The sequence below is a fragment of the Mesoplodon densirostris genome, chromosome 1, assembly GCF_025265405.1.
Source record: "Mesoplodon densirostris isolate mMesDen1 chromosome 1, mMesDen1 primary haplotype, whole genome shotgun sequence".
NCBI lineage: Eukaryota > Metazoa > Chordata > Mammalia > Artiodactyla > Ziphiidae > Mesoplodon > Mesoplodon densirostris.
Genome location: NC_082661.1, coordinates 80,259,167 through 80,272,745, shown reverse-complemented (window position 1 = coordinate 80,272,745; position 13,579 = coordinate 80,259,167). Strand labels below are relative to the sequence as shown.

Here is a 13,579-nt window from a genome sequence, read left to right as displayed (position 1 = left end):
AGCAGCAAGATTGTAGAGAGGATAACACCAAGCTTCTGAGAGGGATGTGTCTTAACTGGTAATACCCTGTTTAAGGAAAATAGCAGTACCATTGGAGTAATTTTATATGGTGTTTGCCCTTTATTCTCACCCAACTCTTTATCTTTGCCTTTAGCACGAAAGCAAGAGATTATCAAAGTTACTGAACAACTCATCGAAGCTATCAACAATGGGGACTTTGAAGCTTACACGTGAGTAGAAGCACATTTATTTTGCTTTCATGCATATGACAAAGTATTTTCTATATGAATGCATTCTTCAATGTACCTGACCCATGTATATTTAACACCAGGTTTCATACACCCACAATAGCTTCATTTCAACATATAAATGACTCAAGTGCCTCTAGGAGAGAAATAAATGTAATTAAGATTTCAGAGAGAGAAGATGAGACTTCTGTTAGGAAGATTGGGGATTTCTTTGTAAGTGCACAGAAGCCTGACCCTCTGGCACCTCCATGTGAGAGAAGGCATTTCAGGCAGAGCAATCCATGAGAGCAAACACACAAGAAACAGGAAAGCACATAAATAGTGCACTTTGGCTTAAGAGATGTTTTTCCTCGCAGTTTTGCAGAGGTGAAGGGACAGAGAAAGAGATTAGGAGGCAACGTCTGGCAGCCTTTTCCCCTCCAGCCAGCACAGCTCAACTTTATCTTCATCTCTTTTAGGGCTTTGCCTCTTAGATAAAATTTTATTTGAAGAAAGGTTTCTAATGTTAAATTTAAAGTTTACCATAGGTATTAAAGGAAGTCACTTTGATCAAATAAAAGTAAAGCTTTCAAATAGGGCATGAAGGCTTATTGTGCAAAGAACGTGGGTCAATAAGTTAGCTGTTTGGGTGGAGAAAAAATCAGTTCTTTCCCCTTATACCATACTAGTGAGGTCCTCTTGAATGAAAGTGTTAAATACAGAAAAGAGTTTGATCTTTGGTTGGAAAGATCTAAGTTTAAAAGCAGGAGAAGTCATTGAAATGAAAAAGTGAAATGATTAGGCTACCTAAATGGATGAAACTTAATATACTTTAATTTTTTTAAAGCCAAAATAAAACAGACAAAAAAAAAACCCAGAAAAATATTTGTAAAATGTGTCAAAAGTTAATTTAGATTGAGAAGATAAGGTTGAAAAGTGGAAAAATAGGTAAAGGAACTGAGCTATTAGCAAAAGAGGAAATATAAATGACAAGTAAACTAATGAAAGCATGTTGATGTCCACTAATTGTGTGCAAATCTGAATATAGGAGGGTTTCTGCCGATCAAATCAGCAGGGATAAAAACTCCGCTGATCACCAAAGGAGCACAGATACTGCAGGACAGTAGTGACTTTTCCCACCACCTGATGGAGTATAAATGGGGACAGACTTTCAGAGTGGTGGTGACAGCAGGGGTTTGGGTCGCAGTTATATACCAGGAAGTGTTTCCAAAGGTTCAAATCACTACTTTAACCCTATGTTCCTAGTTATAAAAATTTAACATGGACGTGAATTTTGAATTTAAAACAGGGACAAAAAGTGTGAGCAAAGATATTTATGGAATCAATATTCAAAATAGTGAAAAATTATAAACAGCTCATATGTCCAACATTATGGTAACATTAATTAATATGTGGTGTGTTTGGTACCGTGGATACTTATGCAGAATTTCTAGCGATCTGGCAAAATGCTTATGAGTATTCACTGAAGATAAAGCAGGATATAAACGTGTGTGTACATAATTATTCCAACTTCATAACAGAAAATATAAAAATAGAATGAAATATGACAAATTGGTTTTTAAAAGGAAAAAAGATATTGCCTCTGGGAGATGAAACTGTGTGTTTTGTTTTTTTATTTCCTGCTTCTTTCCAAGTTTTATATAATAAAATATTTTTTATCATCAGTTACAAATAGATAGCCAAATATAAAATATGGAAGAGAGTAACTGAATATAAGAACTAAATTAAATCCAGGACTGCTTCTTATAAATTAAATTAATGTGTGTGCAAATACATACAAACACAAGTATATACATATATATGTATTTGTATTTATCAATTCTTTAACAGGACCTAATAAAAGTATACTTAGAATGAAAGAAATAGTAAGAAATGGAGTTTAAAAGAACACTGTTTCTTGTCAGAGAATTAAACAGTTGAACAGTTGTTAAAGAGCTGTTTAGAATTCTGTGCCATAAGACCTGTTCCCTTTTATTCTTTTTGCTGATATAACTTTGTTAGACCCATATGATTCTTCAAATATAATATACTTAGGGTATAAATCTTTTGGAATAACATTCCCCTGCAGATTGGTAGAGTGTGTTTTGTTGTTGGTGTTAGCCAGGAAAAAGTGGCAAAATATAGCATTTCCTATATTCTCAGACACTTTAAAATAGGGTATTTTAAATAATGCAATTCCTTGGAATCACATCAGTTCACGCATTCCTTTGTCTGTAATCTGGCTTGATTTTGTACACTCAGACCCAGGGATAATCCAAGAGGACCTTCCATTTGGGAGCTTTTTGCATGGTAGAATGTATTGGTACAGTCCTGTCAGCTGGTCCTTAGAACACCTGTTCAGAGCATACACACCCACAGGTCAAGTGGCAGCTTTGTGAATCTTTTATTAATCCAAAGCCTGTGATAAGAGAGAGAGAGATACATACATACATTACTTACATAGAAGAAACATATGAGAGAGAGAAAGACCACATTAACAGGTTTTCAAGTATATTGACTCAATGGCTGGGTAAAAGGGTCCATCATCGTACAGTGATTCTCAGGTGATTTTGGTGCTGATATAAAGTAGTAAAAAATTTTGATTCACTAATGTTGACAACCAAAAGTCATATTTATAGAGAAAGTAATAGCCCCTGGCAGAATAAAGTCCTGTTACCATGGGAACACTGTTTTTCCTGTTTTACTACTTAGAGATTATGTATATTTAACTTTGAGCTTTAATACCTGCCCACCAGGAAGTCTGAGGCAAAGTTTAAAATCCCCATCCACTCCCACCCCACCCGCAACTAAGGCTTTCTTTACCACAATGAATAACCACTGTGATTTTTTACTTTAAAAGTATTCTTAAAAAAAAATCAGTTCCAAAACTCTGTGAACCATACGTTCAAGAACCTTAATGAGTGAGCCTTTTGAAACTTGCATTTCTGTTGAACAGTTAAAACATTTTACCTCCCAAATGGGCAATTTCCATACAAAATTAGATGTAGTCCCACCAAATTAATAAATGATCCAAAATCTTTCAGTATATATTCCTTTTATCTAACTTTGTGAACTACTAATTCTTCAAATCCAGATTTTACGGCACCTTCTGTGAGAAGCCTAAGCTGATCACCACAGGCCCAAGGAAATATTTTCTCCTCTGTTTCCATGGGACTTATATACATACCCAGTCCCAGTGCTCACCATATCAAGCAACTACCCATCATTCCCCAGCCATACTCTGCCATTGTACTTGCTGCCCTCCTCTGCCTACCCCCTTCCACACACCTGGAAAACTCCTACTCATTCCGGAAAGCCCAGCTCAACTTTCCTTTCTCACATATAGGTCATCTGGTTTTTGAGCACTTTGTATTTATTTCCATTCCAGTATTAATTGTTGTGTTATAATTGTTTGTTTCAAAGAATATCTGCTACATAGTAAGTGTTTAACAATTCTTTGTTGAATAAATAAATTTTTCCAAGAAAGCCCATCGGCTTTCTCTGAATATTTAAAATAGTATATTTTTTTCTTGAATTACATTTCTAGGATTAAAAAGAAAACTAATGTGCATTTGAATCTCTCATTAATTTTATTTTAAGTCAATTAAGCTTGTTAATTAAAGTTTACTTAAGTCTGTCAGACATTGCCAGAAAGTGTAGGATAAGACACCTGCCTTCAAATCAATCATATATACGTTTGATATGAATGTAGATGGTATCAAAAATTATTCTGAAAGTATTTAATTTCAGAGCCAAAGTTGATTTTATAGGACTTGGAGGGTAGCCTGGACTTGGAGAGCATTTAAAAAATAATAAACTTATAACTAAAGTACTAGGGAATTAGAAAAACTGGGGAAAGCCTAGAGAGTTCGCCTTGGAAATTGAAAAGTAGACATTTTAAAAAAGGAAACTTCCTAAAGTGTGATAGATTCTCACCTGCTGGAGCTGGTTTTATTGTCTTGCCCCTGTCTGAGGTCTCTGCAATATTCCTTTTTAGGGTCTGCTCCTCAAACCACCTTGCCAAGCCCTGTGATAGAAATTTTATATTTGTAGTGTTTTTTTAAAAAAACTCCTTCATTGGCTGATAAATAAGAATAGATATGTGTGAAACAATGAAATACATTAACTCATTTATTATTTTTTTTTTCCTACAGGAAAATCTGTGACCCAGGCCTTACTGCTTTTGAACCTGAAGCTTTGGGTAATTTAGTAGAAGGGATGGACTTTCATCGATTCTACTTTGAGAATGGTACATTTATTCTATATTTAATATCATGCCTTTTCCAAATTCTCTCTGAATTTCTCCCAAATTTACAGATTCTTTGGCTCTTTGCTGCAATGAGAGTTTTTACCTTAGTCCAGCATTTTGCATCGTACTTTAAAATTTTTGTATTTGAAATTGAAAAACATGACAGCCTTAAGAGTTTTGGTATGTTTTGAAAAGTATCTAAGTTTATATAAAAAAGTGATGTTGATTGAATATACCCCATAGAAGTCCCAGTGAATGTATAATATAAGCTGTCAAATTAGTGACCAAAAATTGTTGAATTTTTCATAAAACAACGTTTTATGAAAATGGTTTTCATAAAACATTGTATATGAAAAGATAAAAGAAACCACAGCATGCCAGAATATTTGACATAGAGGAGGGCTTTCAAGCATAATTAGTGCTCCTTTTCAAGGTAAAATATAAATGAAGATGGGTAATCAGATAAATATTTCAGTTCCAATTACAAGAATTTTAATGGCCTCAGAGGAAAGAGAAAGTGACAAAACAAACTCCTGCAGAATTCCTTCATGTCACCAAGAAAAGCGTAAGCCAGAAGTTCCTTTTCCTCACACCTAATGACATTAGGTATCATGTTGTGTTTGCATGATGCAGGGAGGGAATTCACCTTTTGCAGTGAGATTTTGATGAATTAAAGAGGAACTGTAGTAATGATTAGGATAATCAAGCTCACGTCCAGTAATTATAAGCACTGAAAATGTCTGCCTTGGCATGGATTTTTACATTTAATGAATTGCTTTGTCTTATATGCACTAGACATTTGCAAGCAAAGATAATTATGTGGTAAATTGGCCTTAACAAAGCTTCAGTAAATGTTCTCCTGTTCTCTCTGTTCCATCCCTCACTGTGATTGACAGCATCTCATAATGTTTTTCTTCAGTTGACTGTCAATTGACACCATCTCACCTGTAGTAAAAAAATAATTAACCCATTAATATTTTAACTTACCTCAACATAACACTGTACATCATTACTTTCCATAAATACATATTCTTCATAATAGGATATTCTTTTTTACATGACTGTAGCACTAAGTAATTTATTCAGATCTTTTCTGAAAATGGAGGATGTGTTTGGATAACAGGTAAAACAGTTCTACCTCTTTCAGTGATCTAAGAGAGTAGCATCATCAATCAATTATCTGCACTAAATCTTCATATCTCTTAGTCATTGAATAACTAGAATAAATAGCTATTGTCAAAACAACAAAGGCTGGAGCCTAGTGAGGGCTTGCTCAACCAAAGAAAACAGCTAGAAAATCAGAATCAGGCTATATGGCCAACACTAAATTTTGGATTTTTACTGAATGACCACAGCTGGACTAACATAGAATGGATACTACTAAATAAAGGAGCCACAGGATGAGATGGGGAAACAGATTCACACTATGGCCAGACTGTTTAGGAGACAGCAGTCTCCATGCTTGATATGTTCTCCTTGTCCCATGTACTTCACCAACTAACAAAAAAATGAACAAGCCCACAGGATACCCTGTCAACTGCCCCAGTGGTTCCTTCATTAGAAAGACAGGAACTGCTCCGTGTACCTGGGCCAGCCCTTCTCCATCTCTATTCATATTATGGCTTGTTGCTAACCACTTCCCAATATAAATAAATATGTCTCTCCAGCTTTCTCACTCAAAGTTTTCAGAGTGGCATATGATTTAACTACAAAGGGAGTCAAAGAGAATAATGACTGTATTTACTTCTGCTCTTTTTCTTTATACTTTGCACAGTACCAGGCATTCAATTAATGCAAAGAATTAATAGTTGAATGAATGGCATTCTATTTATTGGTCCCAACTGAAGTTATTATTGGTTTTGGTTTACTTTACATAGAAACTAAATTCTCTTTTCCATGTTGTTCTCTTTCAGCTTTGTCCAAAAGCAATAAACCAATCCACACTATTATCCTGAACCCCCATGTACATCTGGTAGGCGATGATGCTGCCTGCATAGCATACATTAGGCTCACACAGTACATGGATGGCAGCGGAATGCCAAAAACAATGCAGTCAGAAGAGACACGTGTGTGGCACCGCCGGGATGGAAAGTGGCAGAATGTTCATTTTCATCGCTCGGGGTCGCGAACAGTACCCATCAAGTAAATATTTCCAGGCTGTCAGCTTCTTTGTTAATATACCCCTGGTCGGCGTCTTTTACTTATTCCATTGTTAATAGCATGGCATCTGTTATTTAATGCTAGTGGTCATTTAGTGGTCAGTTACACTGGTGGGAATTAATGTTTCATGAGAAGCAGTCTGTAATTATCCAGAAAGATCAATCAGACTAGCCTTTTGTGGGTTGAAACTTGCCCTAGAAAGTACACAATAGTTTTAGATAGCAATTAGAGGATACCCTATTAAGCTGATTTCTCTTATGGTTAAATCAGGGAGAATTCATGTAATAAGGTAAACTATTCATGACTTCATTGTCACAATTGGAAGGGGAAAAATTAGGGGAAAAAGTTTCTAAAATGACCAATACAGTTGACCCTCCTTATCCATGGTTTCCTTACTCACAGATTCAACCAGCCTCAGATTAAAAATGTTCAGGGGTGGAGAAATTCCAGTAAGTTTCAAAAAGCACAACTTAAATTTGTCTTGCAGGGAACTATTTACATAGCATTTACATTGTGTTAGGTATTATAAGTAAACTAGAGGTTACTTAAAGTATATGGGAGGATGTGTGTAGGTTATATGAAATACTGTGCCATTTTATATGAGGAACTTGGGAATCTGCAAATTTTGATACACTTGGGGGTTCTGAAACCAATCCCCCCCCACATACTGTGGGGAGACTGTATAATATCAGGAGCTTCATTTCATAGATTTTTTTCTACTGGTGCTCAATTACAAATATTAGGAGAAATTTATGAAATACAGCATTTAAAATGAAAGTATTAGGTATTTCAGCATCTTTCTCACTACACCACTCTACCTCAGATGTCATGTTTGCTCTTCCAATCAATAATTAGACATATTTATTGCACATCACATAGGTGCTTAACTTGTGCCAGGTAAAATGCAAGATGAAAGATGTTGCCCTTAAGGAACTTATATTCTGGTTTAGAAAGCAACTTATCACCAGTACCAAAGAAAAAACTAAAATAAAGTTTATAATCAACTTCAGTGTAGAAGGGAATGAATGACCAATGTAGCAAACTGTTTATAACAGTTTGGAAGTATACTGTGTATAAAAGATAGAATTTTGAACAAGGTCTTGAGGAGTGGAATTTGGAGAAATGGAAGGATAGAAAGAACAAAAGGAAGATAGTCCAAGTTCAAGGAGCATCATGAGGAAAAGCACAGGGTCAGACGTTAGCTTCCTGTGGTAGAGGATTGTCAGTAAGGAAGGCTGGCTCTAGCTCGAGTCAAGGGAAATCATGGGAATTAAGGTTGCATCAGTAAAGTGGGGTGAGGTGAGAACAAGAAGGGGTGTTCAGAATCAGTAGAAGTTCGGCCAACTGCTGATCTCATTCCAGATTCTCTCACCAGGATTACCTGTTAATATCTAGGGGGCATGGGATGGGGAATCAAGGCCACACAAACAGCCATTCAACTCACTCCAGAGAATCCATCAAAATGTCTTAGTTTAATAATGTCCCACCACAGTGGTTTTCAATGGCCTTCTCTATAGCCTTATTATGTATCACTGTTGGATTTGTAAAAAGTGGGTCAGTAAGGAAAAAAGAAAAAGGTTGAAATTCACTCCAAAAAAAAATAGCTAAGTAAGAGAAAGACAAAAAGATGTAACGATAATGAAGACAACTGTTTTTGTGCATTTCTGTGTTTTTTACTCCAAAGAGGTACAACACAAATTGCCAGTTAATACAGAAGGGATTACATTCATTCAGTACTAGAAGGTTAGGTTTTTCTACAATTCCCTAAAGTGTTTATGGGATAGAGCCTATTTAAGAAAACTTCATTTTATGCCAGGTGGCTTAAATGGGGCTTCTCTTAATAGGCCATCTTGTATTCCAATTGGGAAAGAAAACTTCTCAGGAAGCACCTCTTTGTGGCAAAACATCTAAGGCCTGAAAACCCTTCATATGTGGGTCTTGTAAGTAACACCCTGCTCCATGATACTTTGTGATTGGAGCTAATGACTGAAAAGCTGCATGGCTGTTTTTCCTCCCTTTGAGGATATTTCCTCACATTATTTCAGTGAAAACCATATTTGCATGAGCTCTTGAGTCTAACGTTTGGCACCATTGTGTAGCATAACCCATATTTTCAAGGTATTAAGATGCTGAGGAGACCCTACCTTCAGCATATGGATTGTGGCAGGTTTGGAATATCCTGGAATTCTCACATCAAAAGTCAATTCTATCTGGGTCAATTCAGACAACTCTCAATTATCCAGAACTAATTTATATCAGGCTCTAGGATGTTTTGGTGTCTTACTGTTGTTCAAGAGGTTACAGTTCCTGTTCTGTGCTTGGCTAAGGTTAATACGTAGATTAATTTGCCTTGCCTGACTGAGTATAATGGTATTTGACCACGAGGAGGAAGTCAAGCTGAAATTTAAAACTCATAAAGTGAGTAATTCCAGAGGATAATTGAAAGTTGACTGTAATTCAATTCATGCCTGCATTGTTATTTCCTAAGATTTGCTTCTTACCTTGGATTAGAAGAATTCAGATATGTGTGGTACTGTTGTGAATTTTTTCCCCATTCAAAGCACTGAACCTTGTCAGACCTTGGAAGAAGTAGTGCTCCCAGCTGTTGGTTTAAAGAAAGAAGACCTCCAATTTAATAAGAACAATCATGTTTTCCCTTCTTTTGAGGCTGTAAAATTGACTTCTAGGTTTGATTTCCAGCAGAGTCTAAGAATAATGACAGAAGCTAAAGGATGAATTTGAACTTTTAGTCTCTTTCAACCAAATAATGCTACTTATTTATTAATTTGTCTGGTAAACATGAATGCTTGAACTGTATGTTTAGATTTAATCATGTGATTGCAGCCTGGGTCCCTGTCTATTTTTAGCTTAGCTCAGTGTGGACAAATTGACAGATTAAAGTAGAAGATCCATATTAATTGCTTAACATTGTGCATTTTCTCTTTTAATGACTGCAAGCAAAGATCTCTTATACATAGTATTTTCAATCTATTACTTAACTGCTGAGTTATGAAATCGTAGCCTAGCCTAATCTTTGGCAAAGCAATTTGGTGATACTTTGTAAAACAGTTTAATTTATGTCTCCCCTCTCTCCTTTCAGCTAAGTATCAACAGTGCCACTTCTGCATTCTCTGTTCTCACCTGGATGGTAACCCTGGGCCGTCCTCTCCTCCTCTTCATGCATGTTTCTGAGTGCATGAAGTTGTGAAGGTCCTACGTGTAATGCATATGTGATGCATCATCTTGTCATATATTCCTTCCTATACATTGTTTACACTTCAACTATGGAGATGTTCCATGCAAACTTCAATCACTGTTGGCAAACAATAGGGGGAGGTCAGACAAAAAAAATTCCACAATACTCCAAGTACAAACCTACTCATCCAGTTTCTCTGCTTATGCCAAGACTTAACAGACTTCAAAATTATCGTTCTTTGAATGACAGTTTGTAACAGAAATGTAAGTTTTTAAAAACTCTTTGCTGTTCATCTGTTTTAGCTTTTTTGTTTAACAAAAAAAGGCAAAAGAAATTACCTTCAGTTTCCTGGTGTGATCCTGGTTGAAATGGATGATTTTTCACTGAAAGCTGTGTTGCTGTTTAACAATTAAAGGGGTTGATATGTGGGCAGAATCACTTATGAATGTGGAAGCGAGAATCGGTGGGTTTGCTACTACCTAAAGTCATGTCTTTTTTGGTCAAACTGTGTAAACTGGAAAAACTCACGTCATTGACGAGTTTGATCACTTTAAGGTATACTTGCACTGTTCTGGTGAAATTTGCTGAATTGAATTTTTTGTTCCTTTTTCAAACCTATGCTCTTTTTTCTTCATTTTCTCCTATTTCTTTATTACTTTTGTTTGCTTCCTTTATATTTTTCTGTTTTTCATTCTTTTTTCTCTTTTTGTCTAGTAGTGTGAGAAAAGTGAAATTTGCATAATGAAGGTAAAATACAAACTGAGGCCTAAACTAGTGCTTTGGAGGTGTCTAAACTAGTGCTTTGTTCATCTTCTGGGCCCATAAAAACGATGTCAAGGATTTCAAAAGTTTGTAATTCTGCTCGAGTTGAGACGTAGGGATCCTAACTATGTTGGAGGTATTAGAATTGTTTAAACTTATAATAAAAGCAAGTAGGTTCCTACTGTACCTGCACCACGTCTTACTGATTGGTGCAGTTGCCAGGAGAGTACCAAGCTGGTTGTCGATCAGGATTTTGTGCAAAGGCACTTCCTTCTGCCTTGCAGGATGCACACCTCCTGTGTCATCACTGGCTAGTTTTCTGAAGTTAGAGAGGCCTGCAGTTGTTTTCCATTCTCCTTAGTGTTTGTTTTGAACTCTGTCTCTGTGACTTGTGCTTTTGTAGCTTCGCTCATGTGTCAGAGTAACATTATCTTCCTGCGAGGAGTTTGCTAACTCCTATTTAAGAAAGGGGGGTGGTGGGAGGGATTGTCCCTGTTTTCTCTGTGCTTCTCATTTCTCCTTTGTTTATTCAATTCCTGTGGGGCTTTTTCTCCTCCCTGAAATGCTTTATAGTGCATGGTATCTTCATCAACGTTATTTTAACAATAGTAATTCACAATCCTCAGAAGCCTATTTTTAAAGCAGAAGCAAAAAATAAACAAAAAAATCAACCCTCCCTCTTTTCTCTCATTTCACCTTTCTGTGTTGATTACTAATCACTTTAGATATTGTTGCTAGTGGATGTATGGTAGATGGATTGAAGCTTTTCTGATAATTATTACACGATTTAAAACAATATATATTTAAAATAAAATAAATATATACAGTAAATGTATTGGGCCATGTTAACCTGCCAATGAGATCTGTGAAAAAGTAATGGCCTCATTTTTCCCTTTTTAATTTCTTTTACCTTTTTGTGCAGCAGTTATACGTGGCATACATGTATTTTTTTTTTTAAAAAAATAGGTATAGAGTGTTTTTTTTTTTACACTTTTAGCATGTGGTGTTGAAGTATTACTGTAGATCAAGTTTGTCTTCCACACTAAGACGTGAGGAAATTGTGATTTGTTCTCTCCACCACAATTAAATTACACATTTATTAATTATCTTCTCTCATTTTGAAACACTGCAGTTTACCGTGGGACACTGTATATATTTCTTGCCATAATGGTAAATGACTGATTGATATATTTAAGAGTTAATAAATTTGTGATTTCTGCTGACAATGTGTCCATTTTTATTTCTTAAGAGGTACTGTATTTATTTATGCATGTGTGACACTGGCTAGTGCCAATGGCACTATATGGTCTCATTAGTCCATAATTTACCTTTGACATAAAGATGAAGCTACTGAGCTGAGCTTCCTTCTAAGAATGTACTTGGTGATGATAATGACAAGTTTACTTACTGTGTGCATAAAATCTGTCTCTCCTAGGGAAATTTTTCTGAGAACAAAGCAGTTAAAATAAGAGTCCTAAAAATTTCTAAATGTGCCTTCCACTCCATCCTTCTCATGGCTGCTAGCTAGATTCCATTTTTAACCCAAACCTGACCCTATAATACTTCTGTGTTATCATCTCCAACATACAGGCAAGTGCCTCATCTCCCGCTACTCCTCAACTTGAACTTGAGTGTATTAAAAGCACCACACGTTTATGTTTCTAGAATATTCTTCCCCTATTTCTTCAACCTAATTCTTACTCATTCCTTGAAATTCAATTTAGACTATCATCCCCTCCAGCAAACCTCCCTAGACCATGCTCTAAGCTCGCTCGCTCTCTCTCTCTCAGTACTGGCATAATAATTTGTGTTCACCTCTTCCACCAACCACATTGTTTCGGAAATACATCTTTGTGTGTTCTCTACTGGAGTAATGCCTCTCTAGGCAAGAACTGTGTGTTTGTATCCGTGGCTCCATATAAGGGCCAGGAAGGGAGACGTTGTTAGTAGTTGCTGAAGTGTGGCCAAACCATAAATGGGAAACTCACAGTGCAATCGGAGTCCTGGGTTTATTGTTCGGTTCTGTTGTTGTTGTCTTTGACACTCTGAGCAACTTGCCTCTTCCCTCTGAACCTTCATTTTCGTGTTTGTAAAATGAGAAGAAAAAAAAAAAAAGCATATTGTGAAGGTTAGAGATAATAGGTACAGAGTACCTAGAATACTATTTGGTGGAAAATATTCAATGGTAGCAGCTCTAACTGTTCTAATCACTGATAGTAATACTCCCAATGTTCTAGTTATTCCTTACTCAGAAGCGTATAGAACTCTTATTTTGATATGAGCTGCCCTGTTTACGTAGATTTACTGATATTGGTAAGGATATACTCATATTCAAATGTCTCAGCAGCAAAATGAGGAATAGCAAGGTAGTAATCTAGCCGAAAGTAGGGAAAATGAAATGGAGTAAATCAGTATGTTCTAGGGAAATTCAAAGAATCTTAGCCTACAGTAACTGAAATTTTGAATCTCTGTAAATAAAAACTATATATAATTTAAGGGTGAACACAGAAAGCACAACCTTTGAGTGATTTCATTAAATAAAATTCTACTGACTTCTACAAATGTTTGTTTCCATGGTTTCCTTTGTCAGATGAAAGTGAGAATATATATTTATTTAAAAAAAAAAAAGAAAAAAGAGAGAGGGCTTCCCTGGTGGCGCAGTGGCTGAGAGTCTGCCTGCCGATGCAGGGGACACGGGTTCGTGCCCTGGTCCGGGAAGATCCCACATGCTGCGGAGCGGCTGGGCCCATGAGCCATGGCCGCTGAACTTGCGCGTCCGGAGCCTGTGCTCCGCAACGGGAGAGGCCACAACAGTGAGAGGCCCGCGTACCACAAAAAAAAAAAAAAAAAAAAAAAAGATAATGACTATCAGCACACTAAACCATGTGTCCGTGATCAGAACAATAAGCAGTCATAAAACACCTTGGCCTGAGAGAGCAGCACGATGTATTTACGGTACTTCTGCTTTTCTGTCAAATAAAACAA

The 13,579-nt window shown here is 36.4% G+C and overlaps 1 protein-coding gene across 7 annotated transcripts in view; it reads left to right on the top strand.

Moving 5' to 3' along the window:
* Positions 1 to 13,114, top strand: part of CAMK2D (calcium/calmodulin dependent protein kinase II delta) — a 292,607-nt gene extending 279,493 nt beyond the window's left edge. For 4 of the 7 annotated variants that reach the window (XM_060105286.1, XM_060105268.1, XM_060105279.1 and 1 more), the window contains 5 exons: positions 155 to 230; positions 4,382 to 4,476; positions 6,390 to 6,618; positions 8,481 to 8,576; positions 9,737 to 13,114. In XM_060105286.1, the coding sequence (XP_059961269.1) occupies positions 155 to 230; positions 4,382 to 4,476; positions 6,390 to 6,618; positions 8,481 to 8,547 (467 nt within the window). In that variant the 3' untranslated portion in view covers positions 8,548 to 8,576; positions 9,737 to 13,114. Of the gene's footprint in view, positions 1 to 154; positions 231 to 4,381; positions 4,477 to 6,389; positions 6,623 to 7,038; positions 7,086 to 8,480; positions 8,577 to 9,736 lie in introns of those variants that run through there. The other 3 variants (XM_060105303.1, XM_060105275.1, XM_060105296.1) reach the window with 3 other exon arrangements.
* The last annotated feature ends 465 nt before the right edge of the window (positions 13,115 to 13,579 follow it).